Source organism: Hyperolius riggenbachi, chromosome 8 (assembly GCF_040937935.1).
Source record: "Hyperolius riggenbachi isolate aHypRig1 chromosome 8, aHypRig1.pri, whole genome shotgun sequence".
Classification (NCBI taxonomy): domain Eukaryota; kingdom Metazoa; phylum Chordata; class Amphibia; order Anura; family Hyperoliidae; genus Hyperolius; species Hyperolius riggenbachi.
This window is the reverse complement of record NC_090653.1, coordinates 241,432,639-241,456,289: the sequence shown is the minus strand read 5'-3', so window position 1 is coordinate 241,456,289 and position 23,651 is coordinate 241,432,639. Positions and strand designations below refer to the sequence as shown.

The window sequence follows — 23,651 nt, the reverse complement described above, 5'->3', positions numbered from 1 at the left end:
TAGCTTTTTCTGCTAAGTGGCCGTTTTTTTGCAAAGCAAATATAATCATTCTGAAAAGTGATCTTTCTAAAGGCGCCCATTAATGCCCATCTGGTACCATTAAATAACGACAAAAAGTTGTTCTATTGATCTGGGTGTCAGAACTATTCTTTTAATCATATTGCTTGTAATTTTGTCCCCTACAATTGCATTGGATGGTCGATCTTTTGGGATATTGGATAGTTCATGGGCCCCTTTAAAGATCATTCGAAATCCACCTGTGCATGGCCACTTTTATGGTTGGTTGTCCTGAGATCACATCCAGGTTGCTCACCTGCGTCCTGTTGGTACACTCTGGACCTGCAGCCAAGAGTCATCCACAGGAGGCGGCATAGGGACGGTGATGGTGGTGGTGTTGATGTCTCCGATAATATTTAAGGCTTCTTTCAGCGCGTGATACATGCGCAACATCTCGTCCCTGTGTTGTGCCTGCTCTGCTGACTCCTCCATCAGTGTGTTCTGGTCACCGCAGGAATACAGGTGGGCCAGGAGTTCAGAATGGATGAACTCTTTTGTCTAGAAAAGAAAGCACAGAACAGATAAGGAACTCTTTTAACCAAACTGATGGAATACGTCTGGTTGTCTGTAACCACCACTGAGGAACCTTCCACTTGGTTTCGCTTCTCAGTGACTTTGTCAAGTGATCATCTTCTCAGCGGTGGCAAAGACAAGACTAAAATGTCACAGATGTTAGTAATACTTTCCAACATTACTACTGTTGCACCCCGTGTCCCCAATGGACACATTTTTACATCACTTCCTGTGCTTGGCAACAGGGGCAAAACTATAAATCATGAGGCCCCCAGCAAAAATTTTTATTCACAGCTTGGCAGCCCCTTGTGACCCTCACATCCTGAGGGCCATCTCGCAAGGATCATAAAAACAAGTGTGGACATCATAATCTTTTAACCCATGACAGTGTAGACCACTTAAAGTGACCTGGGCAGTAAAAAGAAATTAAATTGGTACTTAGCTGGGGCTTTCTCCAGCCCACCGTAGGTCGGGTGTCCTCCTGGCTCTTCTCCCGGTCCCTCCGCGGCATACCACATCGGGCCCCCACTTCCTTAACGGTGACGCTCTTCATCATCACGCCGGCCACTGCACGTCATCATGTAGGCCGGCGTGACAGTACTGTGCATGCGGGGTTTAACTGCGCATGTGCAGTACTGTCACGCCGGCCGATGTTTTTTGACGCGCAGCAGCCGGCGACTCTGGGGGACCTCGCAACCTACGGTGGACTGGAGAAAGACCCAGGGAAGTACCAATTTCGTTTATTTTTACTGCTCAGGGTCCCTTTAATCCCCCCTCCCCCCCCCCCCCCCCCGTACAAAAAAATAAAAAGATACACTTAAATTTCCAAATAATATATTGTTGCCATACATTGTACTAGGAACATAGTTTAAATGTTGTGACAGCTGAGACAAAAGGGCAAATACAAATTGTGGGTTTTATCTATAGAAGCATTGTTTATTTTATAAATATTGAGGATAGAATTGAAGAAATAGTGCATTTTTTCCTTGGTTTTCCCCTTAAAATTCATAGAAAATAAAGTAATTACTAAATACAAGTAGATATAGATCATTTATGTGTGATAAGCAGTGATAAAGTTATGGCCAAATGAATAGGAGGAGCGCTGAAAAAGAGAAAATGGCTCTTGGTGGTAAGAGTAAAATAGCCTGTGGGGTGAACTAGTTAAAAACTGAGAATATATACAGCCTGTACAGGAGGACACTTATAAAAAGACTTACATTGTTGATCATGAGATGCATGATGGTTTTGGGCATCAGGTCCCGCACGGTCTTGTTGACTATACCCATGTATGAATCCACCAAATTACGGATGGTCTCCACTTGCCTTTCCAGCTGAGGGTCCATGGAGTGCATAAAGTTGTCAGATCCATTCTCCTCAGACTCACTAGACTGTAAAGCAAGAGAAACACAAGGAGAGAAGCAAAGCTTAGGATGGAGGTCAGTAGAGTCCTTCGTGACTGCGTCCATGGCATAGTCTGTTACTGATATTGAACCGAAACAGCCAGGGCACAACTGAGCAATAGGTATTCTTCCATGTTGTTCACTACATCAATTGGAGGGTTAGGTCTGCTGTAAGATTTTGATTTGCAAATTAAAAACTGAGGCAACCCTGTAACTGTGGGCCAGTCTCAACAATCATGACCAAACTGAAGAAGAGTAGACATACTGGTATCTAGATCCCAACCCATTATCTATAAAAATAAAAAAAGCAGTATTTGTATAGCGCCTTTCTCCTGTCGGACCCAAAGCGCTTGCGAGGCAGCCACTAGAGCGCACTCAGTAGGCAGTAGCAGCTTTAAGGAGACTTGCCCAAGAAACTCCTTACTGAATAGGTGCAGGCTCACTGAACAGGCAGAGCCAAGATTTTAACCCAGGTCTCCTGTGTCAGAGGCAGAGCCCGTAACCATTATACTTTCCAGCCACTAGGGCCTTGAAGTAAAACAGGTCTAATTTCACAAAGTACCCACTAAGGATAAGACTGCTGTCTATGAAGCCTTACATATGAAGAAGTATCTGTATGTAAGGGATATGGCTGAAAGCAACTACTAAATGGCCTTCAGGGGGCAAATGGAAATCACTGGAATTGACACATGAACATTTCGAAAACCTTTATCTGTGAAGTCTATTAAGCAGCACAGTGGTGTTGTGATTAGCACTCCTGCCTTGCAGCGCTGGTGCCAGTTCGAATCCCAGCCAGGGCTTGAGTCTCCTATGGTAAAAATGGTGCTTTTAAGTAGTACACAAATCTTTACTGTAAATGAAGTGCCTGAACTCTACAGTTTTACACCATGGAACATTAATCTGATAGTTTTATCATATTTGGCTGCACAGTGTTTCACAGAGCAGTGCGCTCCTCTCCATCTCTTCTTTGGAGACTCCGCCTTCCTGGGGTGCACTCTTTATACCCAATGACTGGTTGCCTCTGATCCGACTTAGTTGTGAGATGTTCCACCTAGGTGTTTTTTATGATAAAATAGCATTTTAATTTTTTTTTGTTGCCCCATAACAACTTTTCTGTGGTATGTTGCTAGATTCACATATGAAGGGGCATATATTCTTCATAAAAGAATACAATTTATCAGTTTCGGCATTTGACATGTTGTCTTTGGAATATTTTAAACTACCGGTAAGGCTAGGTCCACACTAGACACAGTTGCAGGACGGACACTGCAGTCCGGATCAGGGGAAGATTAGGGGAAGTACCCACCGTACTGCAAACTGATGAAAGTGCATCAGTTTTGCATCAGTTTCCGTTCAGTTTTTCCCTGACAGAAAACGTCTTCATCATTAGGAAGGAGTGGGAGTATTTTTTTGGGCCAATCATAAAGCTCAGGCTATCCGTTTTCACATCAGTTTTTTGTCTGTGGAGCTGGAGATGCGTTTTCTTATTGCTTTTCACTACCCCTGCGTGTATCCGTGGTCCTGATCCGTTGCGTGAAAATGCAGCAGATCCGGACCTTCCGTTCAGGTTTTGAAAACGGGTCCCCGCAAACGCAGACGGATCCGTTTTTTACTTGGGTGAGGCTGGCTGCTATTTTGAACATTAGTATCCGGGACTCCGTTTTTCATCAGGTTTGAAAAACGCAGCCACGGATATGTTTCCGGACCTAGTGTGGACCAGGTCTAAATACAGGGTATAAATGTTTTGCAAATTATTTCACTCAGGTTTTTGAAAAAAATGTACACAGCGTCACAAATTGTTTGAACAGGGGGTTGTACATGCATAAGAACATGGCCGGATTTACAACTGTAGGCACAGGCGTTCTGGTGCCCTAAACTCCGCCCCTGTAAACAGGCAAATAATAATATTCTGAACTCTTATCCCTACCTTATGTCACTAACTTTCCTTAGAATCATACACTCTAATCACTGTCTCATATCATCCTTAGTGTCATGAGACAAGGATTAGGGTGTAAGTGCCTGAGGTCAGTGATATAAGGCAGGGATTAGACTGTAAGATCCTGAGGTCAGTGACCTGAGGAGGGGTCTCTCCCACTTAAGGCGCCTGTACGCACGTGCCTACAATGCTTTAAAGGAGTTATCAAGCTTTTTTAATGAAAATAAGTAATACTTACCCGGGGCTTCGTCCAGCCCCAAGCTCCCAGCATGTCCCTCGCCGCAGCTCCGCCGTCAGCAGTTCAGGGTCACTGCCTCCCGGCCCCCGGCGATGAAGTCAGGCCGACCTGCGCCTGCACAGTATGCTCCGAACCACGTGGCAGTGATTGACAGCACCGCATCGCGTCATCGCCGGGGATCGGTAGGCACGGCGGCGAACGGCTGACGCAGGAGGGACATGCTGGAAGCTTGAGGCTGGACGAAATAGGGTAAGTAGCACTTCTTTTTATTAAAAAAGCCTGATAACTCCTTTAAGGAAAATCCGACCCTGCAAAGTAATATAATTAACATTCTTGATTTTTATCTAAGTTTAGTCTTTCTCAGTTTTTACCAGTCCCAGCCAGAATATCAATTGGCAACGAATGTGGAGGTATTGGATGCTTGACATTTGGGTGAGTCTTATCAGCAGGAGGGAATAGGCTCTTGTATAGAGTATACCTAGCGAACCAGAAATATAGAAGCTGACATCAAGACTTTTGCAGGTATTGGTGGACACTACAAGGTCCTCACATAGTGCTAGTACCATTATGTTGGTCATGTAACTGACAGGTTGACATTAAGCAGAACATTTAAACCCAACTCTAGTCAAAACCTTTATTTTAAGATTTGGACAGAGTGGATGAACTACAACATGAACCTCTGTCAGTTTCTTACTTTGTGCCTCCATTGGAGAGATCTCCTCTCCTTTCCTTTCTCTGTGACACAGTGTCCTTGACTCTGAGCCCATGGTGTCACCATGGAAAGAAGTGAGAGCCAGCAGTAAAAATAAGGGATAAGCTGTCTCTTCTCACTTCTACAAAAATATATTTATTTGTCTTTGTCCAGACTGGAGATTTATCTACTTCCCTCTGGACATGATATGATGTTTATTTTCTGAAATGACAACAATACAAACACTAAAAAGTTTGTAATCTTCCACTTTATTCAAAAGTAATTTTAGATGTAGTTGGGCTTTAAAGTGGTCTGAAACTCCGACATAACATTCAATAAAAATGTGTTTTCCTACTTTTTATTACTCATACAGTTATCATATTTGCTTTAGTGCATAAGTAATATTGTCTGTTTACAAATTACAAGTTTCGAAAGTGTAGTTTATCTTGCCATGAAACCTGCCGTTGCATTTTATTTAAACTGCTTTTTATTACATATTAACATCTTCTAATTAGCTGTTCTGAGATGTTTGTGTGCTTGAAGCACAGAGAGCTTCACAGAGATCTCCTTTTCACTTGTTACACTGTGTTTACACACATGTATCAACATTGGAATGCAAACAAATATACGGTTATCTCCAGTTTGGATGCAGATTTGTAGATAAATAGCAGGACAAAGTGCTTTCTTTAACCATTTCAGTGATATTCTGCTTAAAAAAAAATTGGGATAGTAGCTTTCAAGCTGTGAGGAATCTTTTAGAGCGAAGCAGAAATGCTGACTTTCAGACCACTTTAACCTCTTATGGCTGTTGGTGAAATTATTTGAATCAGCCAATCAAAATCTCACTGCATTTTGCCATCTGTACATGCTAAGAAGGTGTCACCATCTGAACATGTGTGGGAGACAGGAATATTTAAAAGTACAACAGGAACCTTAGAGGGACTGCTGAGGACCATGGAGAAGACTGTTCAGGTTCTACCTGCTCTGTTTCAGTTCAGCATCTCGTGTCAGGCATGCAAAATAAAAAAGAATGTTAATGGAGAGAGCTCGGGAGAACGTCAGAACCAGGAGAGAAAAGGGGGAGAGACCCCAAATTAAAAGCTCTGACCAGACTTGGAGACAGACGAAACTGAGGATAAAAAAAATGATGAGGACGACGAGGGAAGTCAGTATCCCCCTTTGAAATATCCAGCTAGGGCCACAGGGGCCACTCATGGGGGAAGCAGAAAGGAAAGTGAGGTCATTAAAGAAGCAGGAAAGAGCGTCAGAACTCTCCTGGAGCTGATTACACCACTTACTTTATCCTTGTCCTTTCAGGTCAGATTGAGCCACAATAGAATAAAATAAAACACACAAAAGGGGACAAAATAGAAAAACACCAGAGTTAGTGGTTAAGGAGGAATCCTCAGGCCTTGCTTGTATATAATGAAACAGGAAATGAGCACACTGAAGTCTAGTAGGGAATGATCAATGGCCACAACAAAATGGCAGCTCAGAGGAAGAGACTGCAAGGTGATATTGTACAAAACATCTTTATATCAATCCGAAGTTGTACACAATTTTCACTAAATCATGCAATCTGGAATTATTAGGTTCTTATTGGCTATATCTAGTAGTGAGCTTAGTAGTTTAGATTAATTTGATCAGGATCTGAACCTGGAAGATAGACAACCAATGCTATCACATTTTTCATATACATTGGTGCAAAATAGTTTTTGCTACCTTATTCTATTTAGATTTATTTGTTGCACTTATTTATTTATTTATTTTTTATCTCCAAACAAATGTAGTAAAATAGAAAAGACATCTCGGTCCATATGCGATTACGGTTTTTCTCCTGAGTTTTTGCCTGGGTGATATTTTCACACCTTGGCCCACATGCAATTACAGTCTTCTCCTTAGTTTTCTCCTAGGAGCCAAACTTTCATTTTCTATTTAGAATAACTTTTCAACATTTTTCAACTCAAAAAATACCAAACATAGCTGGGAAATTAGTATCAAAACTAGTAACTAGTAACTTTAAAAAGCATTATATTGACCAGTTTGAAAATATCACCTAGGTGAAAACTCAGGGTAAAAAGCTAACTGCTTATTGGCCCTTGTGAATAAAATGCTTTGTAAGGGCCCATTCACACTTGAGCGTTTTGCGGGCGATTTTGGCAAAACGCTCAAGCGCTAGTGCAATGATACCCTATGGGCCCGTTCTCACTTGGGCGATTTGCGTTAATCGCTGGCGATTAACGCAAATCGGCAAACACAAATTTGTACCCTGCACCATTTTCAGGCGGTTTTCCGGCGATCGCTTTTAGTGCTATAGAAGCGCTAAACGCAAATGTGAAAAAAATCGCTTTTTTTGTGTGTTAATCACCAAAAATCGCCAGAGCAAAACGCTAGCGTTCTGCAAGTGTGAATGGGCCCTAAAACACTAGCATTTGACAAAATACTTAGAATTATTTTGATAGTACTTTTTCATCTACTTTTTTTGTACTCTTTCAATTGCAAAGTGATAAGCAGTTATTTTAAAAAGAGGTTGAAAAATAACCTCTTAGGAGAAAACTCAGGAGAAAAAGGTAATTGCATTTGGCCCCTGAGTACAAACAATACACTGATTTTGAATACTCATTTGACTTGTTGTGTGAAAATGTTTATCAATACCCATATTACCCCTATGAAAAGTTAACTGCTCCTTTGGTCACACAATCAAACAGTGAAGCAAATTTCAATAATTATGGGTACATTTAGAACAGATACACCTAAGCTTGATTGAACATCATTTGAATATTGAACATCATTTGATTAGAACCATTTCACCAATCTGAAATTGCCAAACAGGTATTAAGATACAGAACACCCTGGACCATATGCAATTAACTTTTTCTCCTGAGATTTCTCCTAGCCTATAATTCTTCATATTCTCTTTCACAATTCACAAAAATGGAGAAGCACCCATGCAAGAAGACCTCTGTGTGCCTTAGCTCATGGTCACAGTACCTAGTGACCCAGTAACAAAAATTCCACAAAGCTGGCACCACCGAATGAAGTAAAAAAGCTCTTTATTCAAACGTCATTAAAGTGACATTCAGTCAGTAATCAAAAAGTGTAGCAATGGCGACAGCCCGCTGTTTCGAACTTGACGTCCTTTGTCAAGCCATACTGCTATCACTAACCATAAAACACACCTCCTTTAAATAGTGGTCACTGGTCAGTTACACAATCAACCAATGAGTTTGAAATCTTAACAACCAATGGGAACGCCTGACAGGGGTGAGGACCTGATGGGGAACTGCACTAAATCATGTGATCCATGGTAGACCAATAGGAACGCAGATCGCGTGAATGGAATACGCATGCGGACAAAAATACGCATGAAAATACGCATGAAAACTTCCGGTACGCAAAAATGACGTCAACGCGTGCCGTACGCGTAAAAATTTACGCATGCGTCACCGGATGCGTAAATTTACCAATATCATATCATAGGTGTCCACTCAGTGTGGCCGATTAAAAATTTCCTAAAGCCCCTCATAAATGAAAAGACTCGATTCAAACCCCCTCGACCCATAACTCCCAGGCGTTTAATCCACCAAGCTTCTCTACGTGCTAATTCTTGTTTGCGGTCCAATTTTCCTCGCCAATCAGGGGACACTATCAATTACTTGGACTCTCATTTGTGAGATGTTATGTCGTGCTTCTTTAAAGAGACTCTGTAACAACAAAAACCTCCCCTGGGGGGTACTCACCTCGGGTGGGGGAAGCCTCCGGATCCTAATGAGGCTTCCCACGCCGTCCTCTGTCCCACGGGGGTCTCGCCGCAGCCCTCCGAACAGCCGGCGACTGTGCCGACTGTCATTTCAATATTTACCTTTGCTGGCTCCAGCGGGGGCGCTGTGGCGACTTTCGGCACGGAAATAGACGGAAATACCCGATCTCCGTCGGGTCCGCTCTACTGCGCAGGCGCCGGAAACTTGCGCCTGCGCAGTAGAGCAGACCCGACGGCGATCGGGTATTTCCGCCTACTTCGGCGCCGAGAGGCATCAGAGCGCCTGCGCAGGAGCCAGGAAGGTAAATAATGACGTCACCGCTGCCCGGACTGCACGGAGGGCTACAGCGAGACCCCCGAGGGACGCAGGACGGCGTGGGAAGCCTCATTAGGATCCTGAGGCTTCCCCCACCCGAGGTGAGTACCCCCCAGGGGCCGTTTTGGCGTTACAGTTCCTCTTTAAAATGACTAGAAACTGTCTGAGTAGAATCCTTGTTACGGATGGCAGTCTTGTGACCCGACATCCTAACTTTAAGAGGTGTAGTCGTCATCCCAACATACCCAAGACCACATGGGCATACAATTAAGTAAACTACATAACTCGAGTCACAAGAATACCGTCCCCTAACAACAAATCTTGTACCTTTAGAAGGGTGAGTAAAAGTACCGCCCTTAGTAATGTGACTGCATAAATGGCAATTAAGGCAGGGATAGGTACCTTTCCTAACATTATCAGGAGGCCTGTCCCCTGATACCCGGTGGTGAAAAACCTTATCCCTAACAGAAGGGGGTTTCTCATAAATTCCATTCACGCGATCTGCGTTCCTATTGGTCTACCATGGATCACATGATTTAGTGCAGTTCCCCATCAGGTCCTCACCTCCTGTCAGGCGTTCCCATTGGTTGTTAAGATTTCAAACTCATTGGTTGATTGTGTAACTGACCACTATTTAAAGGAGGTGTGTTTTATGGTTAGTGATAGCAGTATGGCTTGACAAAGGAATTTCGAAGTTCGAAACAGCGGGCTGTCGCCATTGCTACACTTTTTGATTACTGACTGAATGTCATTTTAATGACGTTTGAATAAAGAGCTTTTTTACTTCATTCGGTGGTGCCAGCTTTATGGAATTTTTTTTTTCATATTCTCTTTAAAATAACTTTTCAGCACTTTGCAATTGAAAATGTACCAAAAAAAATCGGTAAAAAAGGTACTATCAGAATTGTTTTGAGTATTTCCTTGCCTGCTGGTGATTTAAAGGACATTTTATTGACATACATTATCACCTAGGAGAAAAAAAAATTAATGTGTTGATCAAGTCCAAAAGGTCTGAGAAAAAAAATACTAAAATGCATCAGTCAAGAAAGGATCACTCACAAAAAAATCTCTAATACTCAGATTAACAACTATGAGAGCCATTATTTTAAAAAGGAGAAACGTTGGAACAGTGGTAAATCTGCCCATGAGTGCCAATTCTAACAAAAATACTCTAGAAGCATATGGAAGTCTTATCACAGAAGTCACAGGAGAACCCAGAAAACAATTGCTAAACAAGAGGAACATAAAGGATTATATAACATTTGCCAAAAGAACACATTTTAAACACTTTTGCTACTTTTTATCACAATGCCCACAGTGAAACATGGCGGCGGTAGTGTGATTGTTAGGGGTGATTTGCTGTTTCAGGGCTCCTGTGACTTGCCATGATTGAATGAAGGAGGAATTCTGCTTTCTACAAGAAAGCACTGATGGAGAATGACCCATCGTCAGTCGATTATCTGAAGTTCAAGTGCAACTGGGTTAAACAATTGTACAATCTGAAGCAAGTCCACCTCTGAAAACAAAAACCCACAATTAAGCTTTTGGAGAGGCTGCGTCACTAAGATGCTGTGACGGGCCCACCAGTTGTATACCCTTCAGTGTTGCATAAGGAGGGATTTTGGGGATCTAAAAACACAGAGGAGAAAAGGGTGCAGTTGTGTGCAGTACTGGCGTGCTCATACAAGGATGGGAGTGGGGCCAAGAGAAGCATATTTAACACTTTTATTGAATATGTTTAGAGGGATCCATCTGGAACAGAGGGGTGTAAAAAGATGGGGGAAGTCTCTGGACTATCCAGGGGTTTCCCAATACTGAATTAATGTATTTTATTTAATGACTTCCGGTAGGCTTTACGTGTTTGGTAAGTCAGCAATATGTAAAGTAGACCAAAAACAGAATAGACCACTCCCAGTAACTTGTGTGTAGCCATATCTCTTGTGTGGCAGGCTTTGATCAGTCAATGGATTTGTAAAGCTCTGATTTTCAAATCAGAACCTCTACCACCTGATCAAACTGATCACATGCTTCCCCATGAGTTCTGCTGCCCTCTAGAAAGCCTACCAGCAATAGATCATTATGGGTCTCTTGGTTAGTGAGTCTTGAGTCTTTTAACTGAATAATTGATAAAGTTCAGTGGTACATTCCCTGTAACGTTCAACAACACCAGCAATGTCTATGAGACCTCTACAAAAACAAGATGGAATAGAAGATGTTAATGATTGAATGAAACAGTTGTGTTATGTGGATCTTTAAGAACATACCCCAGCTCTCTCCGGGTAAACACCAGCACGTAGGAAGGAGGCCTTCCAGCTGTCCACTTCCTCCTGAGTCTCACAGGCCAGCTCCAGCTGACGGTAATCTTTGTAAACATTCCTGCTTGAAACATACCACGCAAGATATATATGAATATCATATAATACAGAGAATTGATTATAATAGCTCTGTGGCATTCTGTCCTGCATTCCAGCAGTTGAAGCATTACTGTTAGTACTAACGAGTCTTGTGCATTTCATCAATAAACAGGGTCACTGATCAAGGAAGAAAAAGTATCCCCTTGCCTGCAAGTCTGAGGAGCTTAAAGGACAGGTCTGAGGTAACAAAAACCAAGCTCTACTTACCTGGGTCCTCCTCCGGCCCCAGGCAGCCGCCCTGTGCCCTCTCCGCTTCCAGCCGATGTCCCGAGGTCCCCTCCGTTGCAGATGCCACATGCTTGTGCAGAAGACATCTGCAACGAAGGGGACCACGGGACACCAGCTGGCAGTGGAGATGCATGAAGGAGATAGGCTGCCAGGGGCTGCAGGAGGCCCCAGGTAAGTAGATGTTGGATTTTTTTTTTTACCCCGGATGTGTCCTTCAAGGTTACTGCTGCTGTGACACTGGTAGCAGCATATTCATTGGATAACACTAGAAAGAGCTGTGCCAGAGATTCACAGTTGCCATTTTTTTTTTACTGTTTAAAGGACCACTAATGTGAAACATTGTAAAATTTTAAATACATATGTACACGTGCTTGTCTCCCATATGAACAGATTCCCACAGATAAAACAGAATTAAAATTGTGTTGAGCAAAACCCAGTTCAGAGGTACTTTAATAGAACTTTTCCTCTTTATCTGACTTCCTATGGAAGTGATGAGTGATCACTGGAACAGACATAGATTGAAAATCTTCCCAAAAGACACACAGACTGAAATACAAACCCGATAGAGGTTTTAATCATTTTTTAAAATTCAAAAAGGAGTTTTTACCATTCCTCACTCTACTGAAACTGAAATAAAGTTTTGGCTAGTGCTGAACATTAAGATACAAAGTAGAAATAATTTCCACTGAATCCAATATGGGCCAGTCAAGCCTATTAGCTGCTGGGTAATTAACCAGCTGTCAGCTAATTGTTCAGCAGCTGAAGGGCTTGATTGGCTCAGTTGTAAGTCAATGGAAATTTGTATGGAAAGTCAGGGCAAACCGCTAGTGGTTTTGTAAAAACCGCTACACATTGTAGCCATCGGCGGTGTTCTTACTTCCGTTAGAGATAACCGCAAACACGCTGCATGCAGCAGTTTGCCGGTGATTAGCGTGCAAAGCACGCTAATCGTGATCGCTCCAAAACCGCCGCAGTGTCCAGTGATTTTTCCGTGTTAATCGCGGGAAAATCACTCCCGCAAAACGCCGGCGGTAATCGCCGGCGTTCTGCGGTTTCAGATGTGAACGGGCCCTCAAGCTCATCTGTAGTGGAGCAGCACATTGATCAGTACCCACCTCTGCTCAGTATTGAACAGGGCAAAAATGTGCTTGCTTGACATAAATCCCTTTTCAATATCCCTCAGCTTCAGGTTATCCAGGGGAAGCATGTACTTCTTCTCTTTCTCCTGTAGGGGGCAAAAAATACACATTGTTAAAATAAAAGCTTCTTATAGAGAAAAAACAGTTTGCAATACAAAAGACAAAGTGTTTGATTTATTTGAAGTCATTGGGAGTCTGTAATAAAAAAAAAAAAAAAATTAGACACTTATCTAAGGAGAGGGAAGGCTCTGGGTCCTAATGAGCCTTCCTCTCCTATACTGGTGCCCTCATTGCGGTGTCCGCTCCTCCGCTTAAATCCCCTACTGCGGGGTGCTTCGTAAGTCTTTAGGAGCCGAGTCCTCCTGAAGAAAGGAGGCTCCATACTGCGCACAGTGCTAGTGCAGGAGAGAGGCGCTTGCTTGTGTTCAGTATGGAGCACTTGGGATCCAGAAGACTTCTGAAGCCTCCCTTTGGCGGCGCAGAGAGCAGTATTTGACTGATTTAGCCAAATACTGCTACAGGGGAGTACAGAGCCGCCCGTATTTAGGAGCACTTGGTCTACTGAAGACTTCCAAAGCCTCCTGCAGCGGCAGAGAGCATCTCCGACCCATCAGTCAGAGATTGCTAACGGGGACACAGCCCTAGAGCGAAGGGACCATAGGAGGAACGGGAAGGCTCTATAGGACCAAGAGTCTTCCCTCTACTTTGGTGATTTTTTTTTCCACTTTAAGGCAACCCTGAAATGAGAGGCATATGGAAAGCTGCAATATTCACTTCCTTTTAAACAATAAAATATTGTCTGACTGGCTCTCCACCCCTAATGGTGCAACCGTATAGGCCACTGACACAGAACGAGAAAGATCACATGATCTGGCTAGTGCCTAACAACAATGGCCACATACTTGTTTCAGACATTTTTTTTAAGCCAAAAAAATGAGCAGGATAGCTGCAGTGATCCCTGAGGACCCCTAAGGGGGTATCTTCAGTGATCTATAATTATATCTATAATAGGGGTGACTATAATTTGGTAAAAGTTGGCAACCCATGCCTGAGACCTTCTAGAACATAGTGGGGGTTGCTGCAGTTGTGTGACTACATTTGTATTCAGGTAACCACAGTAAGATGATGATAATGATGATTATTATTATTTAAATAAACCCAAGGATGCCGCATGCAACTGCAATCACACAACTCCTAAATCTCACATCATTGAGAAATCTTCACTATGATCTATTCTAACACGACCCTAAAGAGCGATGCAATCTTTTACCACTTAACAACAATTTTTAAATAACCCAGTCCAAGTTTGGGATGCTTAGGGTACATACACACATCCAATTTTGATTGAATAATTTTACCACTTCTATGTAGCACGAAGGCCAACATGTTTGAATGGTATGAACAGATAGTGTAAGTATGAAAATGGGGGAGAAACCGAGAGCCCAATATGGTGCAGTATGTTAATATGGAGAGATCTGTTGTGAATAAATGAGATGATTATACTCACAAGGGTGGGTCGCCACAAAGGCAACCACTGGAAAGGCCGGCGGGGAGAATTGTAACCTGACCCCGCTCAGGTTAAAAAGTCGCTCTCTGTAGATAGGAGAAAATGGGGATACACCCCTCCACCAAGGGTGGACTAGATGATATTGAAATATGATAACAGAGGCGCCAAGCAGAATAAAATTAGTTAAAATTGTTAAAAAGGGGGAAGTGGGTGGACTCACCTCCCTTCTGAAAAAAATGGCCGGACAATGGACAGGTTACTTACAGTCTAAAGTAACATTTATTAGTAACTCCAAAAGTGCAACGCGTTTCACGGGTAACAGTCCCGCTTCTTCAGGCAAACGATTATTTGGAGGGTGCAAAATCAGGTCATGAACCAGACAGAGGCGCTCTACCTGGTTCATGACCTGATTTTGCACCCTCCAAATAATCGTTTGCCTGAAGAAGCGGGACTGTTACCCGTGAAACGCGTTGCACTTTTGGAGTTACTAATAAATGTTACTTTAGACTGTAAGTAACCTGTCCATTGTCCGGCCATTTTTTTCAGAAGGGAGGTGAGTCCACCCACTTCCCCCTTTTTAACAATTTTAACTAATTTTATTCTGCTTGGCGCCTCTGTTATCATATTTCAATAAGATAGTGTAAGTAAGCTCTCAGTGGTCAATTGCACAACGCAGACATTATGATGAGTGTGGATTGCAATGGAGACTGGACATAGATGCTAATACAAAGCCTGCATGCAGAGAATATGATCAGTTACAGCGCAGTACTGTGAACAGACCCATAGAATTGTATGGGCACTGAGTAGCCATGCAGAATTATTCTGCAATGCAAATGAGCACTGCGAACTAGCCCTCAAACTGCACGGGGGTGGTAAAATTAGCTTATCATTAGGCAATCAAAACTGGATGTTTGTACATAGCCTAAAGGTCCGTACACACGCCGGACTGGAGGCAACGACGGGTCCGTCGTCACCTCCCGCTGGGTGGGCGTTCCGGCGACAGTCCGGCATGTGTACAGTCTGTCGGCGGACTGATACGGCTGTTCCTGAGCGATCCGCCGCTACAGACAAACTGTACACACGCCGGACTGACGCTGGAACATGGAAGTTGGCCAATCAAAACTGGATATATGTACACACTATTAAGCCTAAATGCTTACAAACCAGGTACAGTGGCTTGCAAAAGTATTTGGCCCCTTTGAAGTTTTCCACATTTTGTCACATTACTGCCACAAACATGAATCAATTTTATTGGAATTCCACATGAAAGACCAATACAAAGTGGTGTACACGTGAGAAGTGGAACGAAAATCATACAGGATTCCAAACATTTTTTACAAATCAATAACTGCAAAGTGGGGTGTGCATAATTATTCAGCCCCCATTGGTCTAAGTGCAGTCAGTTGCCCATAGACATTGCCTGATGAGTGCTAATGACTAAAGAGAGTGCACCTGTGTGTAATCTAATGTCAGTACAAATACAGCTGCTCTGTGATGGCCTCAGAGGTTGTCTAAGAGAATATTGGGAGCAACAACACCATGAAGTCCAAAGAACACACCAGACAGGTCAGAGATAAACTTATTGAGAAATTTAAAGCAGGTTTAAGCTACAAAAAGATTTCCAAAGCCTTGAACATCCCACGGAGCACTGTTCAATAGATCATTCAGAAATGGAAAGTGTATGGCACAACTGTAAACCTACCAAGACAAGGCCGTGTACCTAAACTCACAGGCCAAACAAGGAGAGCGCTGATCAGAAATGCAGTCAAGTCAAGAGGCCCATGGTGACTCTGGACGAGCTGCAGAGATCTACAGCTGAGGTGGGGGAATTTGTCCATAGGACAACTATTAGTCGTTTACTGCACAAAGTTGGCTCTTATGGAAGAGTGACAAGAAGAAAGCCATAACATACAACAGACAAACAAGAAGTCCCGTTTGCAGTTTGCCACATGCCACGTGGGGGACACAGCAAACATGTGGAAGAAGGTGCTCTGGTCGGATGAGACCAAAATGGAACTTTTTGTCCAAAATGCAAAACGCTATGTGTGGCAGAAAACGAACACTGAACATCACTCAGAACACACCATCCCCACTGTCAAATATGGTGGTGGCAGCATCATGCTCTGGGGGTGCTTCTCTTCAGCAGGGACAGGGAAGCTGGTCAAAGTTGATGGGAAGATGGATGGAGCCAAATACAGGACAATCTTGGAAGAAAACCTCTTGGAGTCTGCAAAAGACTTGAGACTGGGGCGGAGGTTCACCTTCCAGCAGGACAACAACCCTAAACATAAAGCCAGGGCAACAATGGAATGGTTTAAAACAAAACATATCCATGTGTTAGAATGGCCCAGTCAAAGTCCAGATCTAAATCCAATTGAGAATCTGTGGAAAGATCTGAAAACTGCTGTTCACAAATGCTGTCCTTCTAATCTGACTGAGCTGTTTTACAAAGAAGAATGGGCAAGGATTTCAGTCTCTAAATGTGCAAAGCTGGTAGAGACATACCCAAAAAGACTGACAGCTGTAATTGCAGAAAAAGGTGGTTCTACAAAGTATTGACTCAGGGGGCTCAATAATTACGCACACCCCACTTTGCAGTTATTGATTTGTAAAATATGTTTGGAATAATGTATGATTTTCGATCCACTTCTCACGTGTACACCACTTTGTATTGGTCTTTCACCTGGAATTCCAATAAAATTGATTCAGGTTTGTGGCAGTAATGTGACAAAATGTGGAAAACGTCAAGGGGGCCAAATACTTTTGCAAGCCACTGTATGTACACACTATGCGCATTGCTGTGTTGCAGTATGTGAACGCACTGCCTATACAATTGTATGGACATAATTACGTCTCTGCCTTGTAATGAACGACATTGTCCAAACACGCTTTCTTCAATGCATACGTGGATGGGTGCATTAGTGAGCAGGTTACCATAGCAATCTTCATGCTATGAAAAATAATGTGCCTGTTATGAGCTCACTGCCAAGCAGCCCGTTATGCTTTGGGTAGAAAGGACAAGAAAGACAAGCATGAGATACCCTGCTGGTACATGCAGCATGAGACACCCTGCTGGCACCTGCAGCATGATACACCCTTCTGGCACCTACGGCATGAGGCACCCTGCTGGCACCTGCACTATGATCCACCCTGCTGGCACCTACAGCATAAGACACCCAGCTGGCACCTACGGCATGAGACACCCTGCTGGCACCTGCAGAATGAGACACCCTGCTGGCACCTGTGGCATGATATACCCTGCTGGCACCTGCAGCATGAGACACCCTGCTGGCACCTGCACCATGATACACCCTGCTGGCACCTGCAGCATGAGACGCTCTGCTGGCACCTGCGGCATGAGACACCCTGCTGGCACCTACGGCATGAGACGCCCTGCAGGCACCTACAGCATGAGACACTCTGCTGGCACCTGTACCATGATACACCCTGCTGGCACCTGCAGCATGATACACCCTGCTGACACCTGCGGATTGAGACACCCTGCTGGCACCTACGGCATGAGGCACCCTGCTGGCACCTACAGCATGAGACACCCTGCTGGCACCTGCAGCACGAGACACCCTGCTGGCACCTGCGGCATGAGACGCCCTGCTGGCACCTACAGCATGAGACACTCTGCTGGCACCTGTGGCATGATACACCCTGCTGGCACCTGCGGCATGAGACGCCCTGCTGGCACCTGCGGCATGAGGCACCCTGCTGGCACCTGTGGCACGAGAGGCCCTGCTGGCAACTGCAGCACTAGACGCCCTGCTGGCACCTACAACATGAGACACCTTGCTGGCACCTACAGCATGAGACACCCTGCTGGCACCTGCAGCATGAGACACCCTGCTGGCACCTACAGCATGATACACCCTGCTGGCACCTGCAGCATGAGACACCTTGCTGGCACCTACAGCATGATACACCCTGCTGGCACATGCAGCACGAGACACCCTGCTTGCACCTACAGCATGAGACACCCTACTGGCACCTGCAGCATGAGACACCCTGCTGGCACCTACAGCATGATACACCCTGCTGGCACCTGCAGCATGAGACACCTTGCTGGCACCTACAGCATGAGACACCCTGCTGGCACATGCAGCACGAGACACCCTGCTGGCACCTACAGCATGAGACACCCTGCTGGCACCTACAGCATGAGACACCCTGCTGGCACCTGCAGCATGATATACCCTGCTGGCACCTGTTGCATGAGGCACCCTGCTGGCACCTGCACCATGATACACCCTGCTGGCACCTGCGGCATGAGACGCCCTGCTGGCATCTATGGCATGATACACCCTGCTGGCACCTGCAGCATGACGCACCCTGCTGGCACCTGCAGCATGACGCACCCAGCTGGCACCTGCAGCATGACGCACCCTGCTGGCACCTGCACCATGATACACCCTGCTGGCACCTGCAGTATGAGACACCCTGCTGGCACCTATGGCATGATACACCCTGCTGGCATCTGTGGCATTATACACCCTGCTGGCACCTGCAGCATGAGACACCCTGCTGGCACCTGTAGCATGAGACACCCTGCAGGCACCTGCAGCTTGATACACCCTGCTGGCACCTGTGGCATGATACACCCTGCTGGCACCTGCGGCATGATACACCCTGCTGGCACCTGTGGCATGATACACCCTGCTGGCATCTGTGGCATGATACACCCTGCTGGCACCTGCAGCATGAGACACCCTGCTGGCACCTGCAGCATGAGACACCCTGCTGGCACCTGCAGCTTGATACACCCTGCTGGCACCTGTGGCATGATACACCCTGCTGGCACCTGCGGCATGATACACCCTGCTGGCACCTGTGGCATGATACACCCTGCTGGCACCTGCACCATGATACACCCTGCTGGCACCTGCACCATGACACACCCTGCTGGCACCTGCGGCATGAGACAACTACTGGCACCTGCAGAATGAGACACTCTGCTGGCACCTGCGGCATGAGACAACTACTGGCACCTGCAGAATGAGACACTCTGCTGGCACCTGCAGCATGAGACACCCTGCTGGCACCTGTGGCATGATACACCCTGCTGGCACAAAATTGGGACATTGCTCCCCCTTGAGCTATGAAGCCTCGTACACACCTAAAGAGAACTCTGCATAGGCAGCGATTCGTCACCATCTCGGCCAAGCATCCAGTGTTTGTTCATCTGCCCCATAGCCCATGTTCGTTTCTTTGTACAGCGCCACGGAATATGTTGGCACTTTATAAATCAATAATAATAATAGCCTTGTTTAATGATCTGATGCTATCTCTAAAGGACACCGACGAATGATCATATTGTCCTCCTCCTTCCCCTGCCTGACAGAAGCCACTTGTTTGAGTGACACCTCTTGGTCCCTCCTCTACATTGAACAGTACACACTGTTCGGCTTTAGACAAGTGTTGTTTCTGTAAAGAGCTCAGTCCCCATGGTGTTGCCCTAATGGTGAATTATAATCATTACAGGCGACACTGACTGTGCCTGTAAACAAACCCTTAGTAAGGTGCCATTTCCACTCTGTACAGAGCTGGATCATCCAAAATGCAAATCTAGGCAGTTGCCTAGGGCCTGGAGATAGTCTAGGGGCTGGCAGATGCTACCCCCCACCAAATCTTGCTAAGGAAAATAAGCCAAATGATCATCAGCTGTGGGCAAAAACTGCTCTTTCGCCTAGGGCCTCATTCCATTCTCAATCCATTTCTGACTCTAACCACTGTTACCGGTATGGAGAAAGTGGGAGAATATGCTTCTGCAGCTACACAGTGAATGTAAATGTGCATATGCAGCACAGTAATTCAGCCTGCCCTTGCAGAGGGGTAGAACAACACCTGGTTCTCTGCCAGTAATAGCAATAAAAAACATGTGCAGGCTCAACTCCATCCAGACACTTTCCATACATTAACCGTCTCCTGATCCTGAGGTCACACTCTACAGTATTACTCATACACAGACTTTCAAAGCATAACTGGACTTATTCACGGCAGTAGTTTTCTTTTTGCCCATCAGGAAGGGGTGGGAGGGGTAGTTAAACAAAATATCTGGGAGGGTGCTTTAAAATAAGACAAGATCTAGATATAGTTCTGCTTTAAAGTATAAGTGTCAGGCATGTCAAATCAAAAATCAATTCTTTGTTTTTATCTGGTAAACAAGTAATACGGATGCTAATCAGGCAATCCAAAAGTTAAAAATCACTATTACTTTTCTTGTTGATAAATGATCATTCCCCAGTTTACCTGACTCTTATTTGGTACATCGCGCACAAAGAAAGTTGCAGGGCATGCTGGGTTGTCTTTTTTTAGCTTCTTTACTTTACTCTCAGACTTAACTAATGAAGCCTGGTTGGCTGAAGCCTCTTTCCCCCTTGTTTTCTTCCCCTACACCTCTGTTCCTCTCTGATTGGCCAATATTTCTCATACTGAGACTAGCCACTTTCTGGGAGGAGGGCGGGCAATGCATACATAGAGAAGAGTAAGGGAGGAAATGACATCAGGATTGGCTTCAAGACAGACACAGTTAAAATGGAGAATCCTAAAGGTGGCCACTAAGGGTCCAACTTCTAGCGAAAAATCGTTCGAGCGATCAGAAATTCTGATCAGACGAAAAATCGTTCATACACCATCAACTAACCAATCATTGCTTCCTATCTATCACGACCAACAAGAAAATCCAAATTTTGGTTAGACGAAAATTCAATCAGACGATTTTTTTTATAATCGTTCATTATCGATTGTGCCCATCAACTAAGATTATTTACAACCAATCCAATCAGAATTTTTGATCGCTCAAACAATTTTTCGCTAGAAATTGAACCGTTAGTGGCCAGCTTAAGAAGGATTTTCTCTTTTTTTACTATAGAAAAATCACTGAAATCAAAACATAAACAGTGCAATACATATGTTATGTAAGTAAAGCAAGTATTTATCTACGTGTGTGTGTGTGTGTGTGTGTGTGTGTGTGTGTGTGTGTGCGTGCGTGCGTGCGTGCGTGCGTGCGTGCGTGTGTGTGTGTTCTGAGATAGTATGGCTGACAGCGCCTCGTTAAGGACACCCTCCCATTAAAGTTGCTTCCCTTTACCATCTTATATTATTCTGAAACAGGTATGGGAGCATATCTTCACTCTAAGGGCACAAACATCAGCAACAAAACCTTAAAGAAAACCCGAGATGGCAGATATTAAAAAAATTATACGTACCTGGGGCCTTTTCCAGCCCCATTCAGGTTAATCCTGTCCTCGATGTCCTCTTTTGCCATCTGTAGCCTTTGCAATCCGTCCCGGTAACTGGTAGTCGAAGCATACTGCGCATGCACCAACTGACCAGATTACTGGGACGGATTGCGGAGGTTACAGACGACGACTACATTAGCTGCATGCTTGTTTCAGGTGAGTGATTCAGATACTACTAACCAGAAAGATCAGCAGGAATGCCTGGCAACTTGTTTCAAAAGTAATAAATATGACAGCCCCCTCTAGCTTAAAATGTCTTTTAAATATGCTACGTTAGGCATTTTTATAAATGTACACATTTTTGATGATTACTGTATTTTTTGGACTACAAGACTCACTTTTTCTCCTCCATAAGCGGGGGAAAAAGTCACTGCATCTTATAGTCCAAATGCAGGGAGTTCCTGACTTGTGAACACCTGCCAATACGAACCTCCAACCTGCCACAATGTCGGGGACTCCATGTATTGTGCCCATGCAGAAGCACAAGGACACAAGGAGGACAGAGGAGGACACATGGGCGACACAGAGACACAAGAGGTACAAGGCTGCATGAGGTACAAAGGGGGCATAATCCACAAGATGCCCCTTCACTATGGATGCACCAGGTTTAGTTTATATTTTTTCCCCTGGTTTTTGTGCTCTAAACCTAGGTGTGTCTTATGGTCAGGAACGTCTTATAGTCAGAAAAATACAGTAATTATTAATAAACTAATTAACTAAAAATATTTGAGTTTTTGCAAAATAAAAAGTAAAATTATCTGTTGTACCAATTTGAAGATCTTTTGTGACCTACTGCTAGGTGCTAACTACCAGTGACCAGTCAGTCTGACGTGCTCTTCCTTCCTGTCACATGGGCATGCGGAGGCATGAGTGATTGCTCTGGCAGTTGAAGCAAAGCCCAGGGCCAGTTTTCTGGGAAGGCCACAACAGCCCAGACTTTGTGGCCCTCCCACAAAGCCCGGGAACAGGGGTTGCTGCATATAGAGGAGGATGCAAATTGAAAAAGAGGTTGCAAACGAGGAACACGACATAGAAGATGGAAACTGCTGCACAAAGTAACTACATATGAAAAAAGGGGCAGCTGTACATAGATGCTTCATATAGAAGAGGGGGCTGCACATGGAATGGGAGGGCGGCTGCTGCGCATGGAAGGGGGCATAGGGGCACTAAAAGTATAAATCTGGCCTTGGCATTGCCTACTTTTTGACTTATAGCTTATCATGACTTCTATAGCCCAGTAAATCAGATCAGTTAATTTTGGCGCAGCGGTGTGCAATCGTTTGGGTACCACCATAGGCGGCACTCAATGACTAGTTTTGCCGTAGCTCAAATTAGAAAAATAACGATAATTTGGGCATCGTGCAACAGACGGTGCACAAATTACATGTAAGTTGCGACAACTCGAAGGGGGAATAGTATTTAACACAGCCAACTTTCGACTTCACCCTGCACCCAAATTTGCCAGCTGCCATTTTAAATGTACGCCAGTAAAGAAGCATATCCTAAAACTTGCTGAGGCCTTGTTCACATTGCGTTCGGCTCGTGTGTCCGTCCGCGGTGGGCTTTTTTAATGCGTTTTTTAAACCGTTTTCTGGCGATTTTCTGCATGTTAACTCGTTTTTTGGGGCGTTTTTGTAAGCGTTTTTGCAGAGCCAAGCGAATTTGTGAGCATTTTGCGTTTTTTTTATACCCTCCATTGAGGCAAATCGCCTCAAAAATGGTCTAAGCACCGCTTTTCTAATCGGATCGCAAACGAACCGCTCAGATATGAACTCTCTCATAGAGAATCATTGCACAAGCGCTTTCAGGGCGATTTTGAAAATCGCCCGCGATTAAAATTTTACAAAAACGCCTATAATGTGAACAAGGCCTTAGGAAGGGATCAAGCAGCTGGATGTCGCTCACGGTCTATGAATGAATGGAGTAGATTTTTTTCCTTTTTCATTATGCAACAACCGCAACATTTTTTGAAACTTTTTAGTACACAATTCATGTCATATTATTCTATTAAATTAATCTGTAAAAAATAAATATGGCTGAACTTCAGCTTTAAAAGAAGAAATCTGTTTTAGATTTCTACTTTTAACTTTATGCCTGAATATGAATGCAAAGTATGACCTCATAATCTGGAGATGCACGGTGTATGGAAAATGTCTGAACACAGCTCAGCCTGCACGTTTTTACTGCTGCAGCTGGCAGTGCACC

The 23,651-nt window shown here is 44.4% G+C and overlaps 1 protein-coding gene across 14 annotated transcripts in view; it reads right to left on the bottom strand.

The window, feature by feature from the left end:
• Positions 1–23,651, bottom strand: part of DNM1 (dynamin 1) — a 231,507-nt gene that overhangs the window by 40,484 nt on the left and 167,372 nt on the right. For 9 of the 14 annotated variants that reach the window (XM_068248443.1, XM_068248442.1, XM_068248454.1 and 6 more), the window contains 4 exons: positions 12,669–12,778; positions 11,176–11,290; positions 1,788–1,958; positions 314–555 (listed from right to left, as the gene is read on the bottom strand). In XM_068248443.1, the coding sequence (XP_068104544.1) occupies positions 314–555; positions 1,788–1,958; positions 11,176–11,290; positions 12,669–12,778 (638 nt within the window). The remainder of the gene's footprint in view (positions 1–313; positions 556–1,787; positions 1,959–11,175; positions 11,291–12,668; positions 12,779–23,651) is intronic. The other 5 variants (XM_068248447.1, XM_068248451.1, XM_068248444.1 and 2 more) reach the window with 1 other exon arrangement.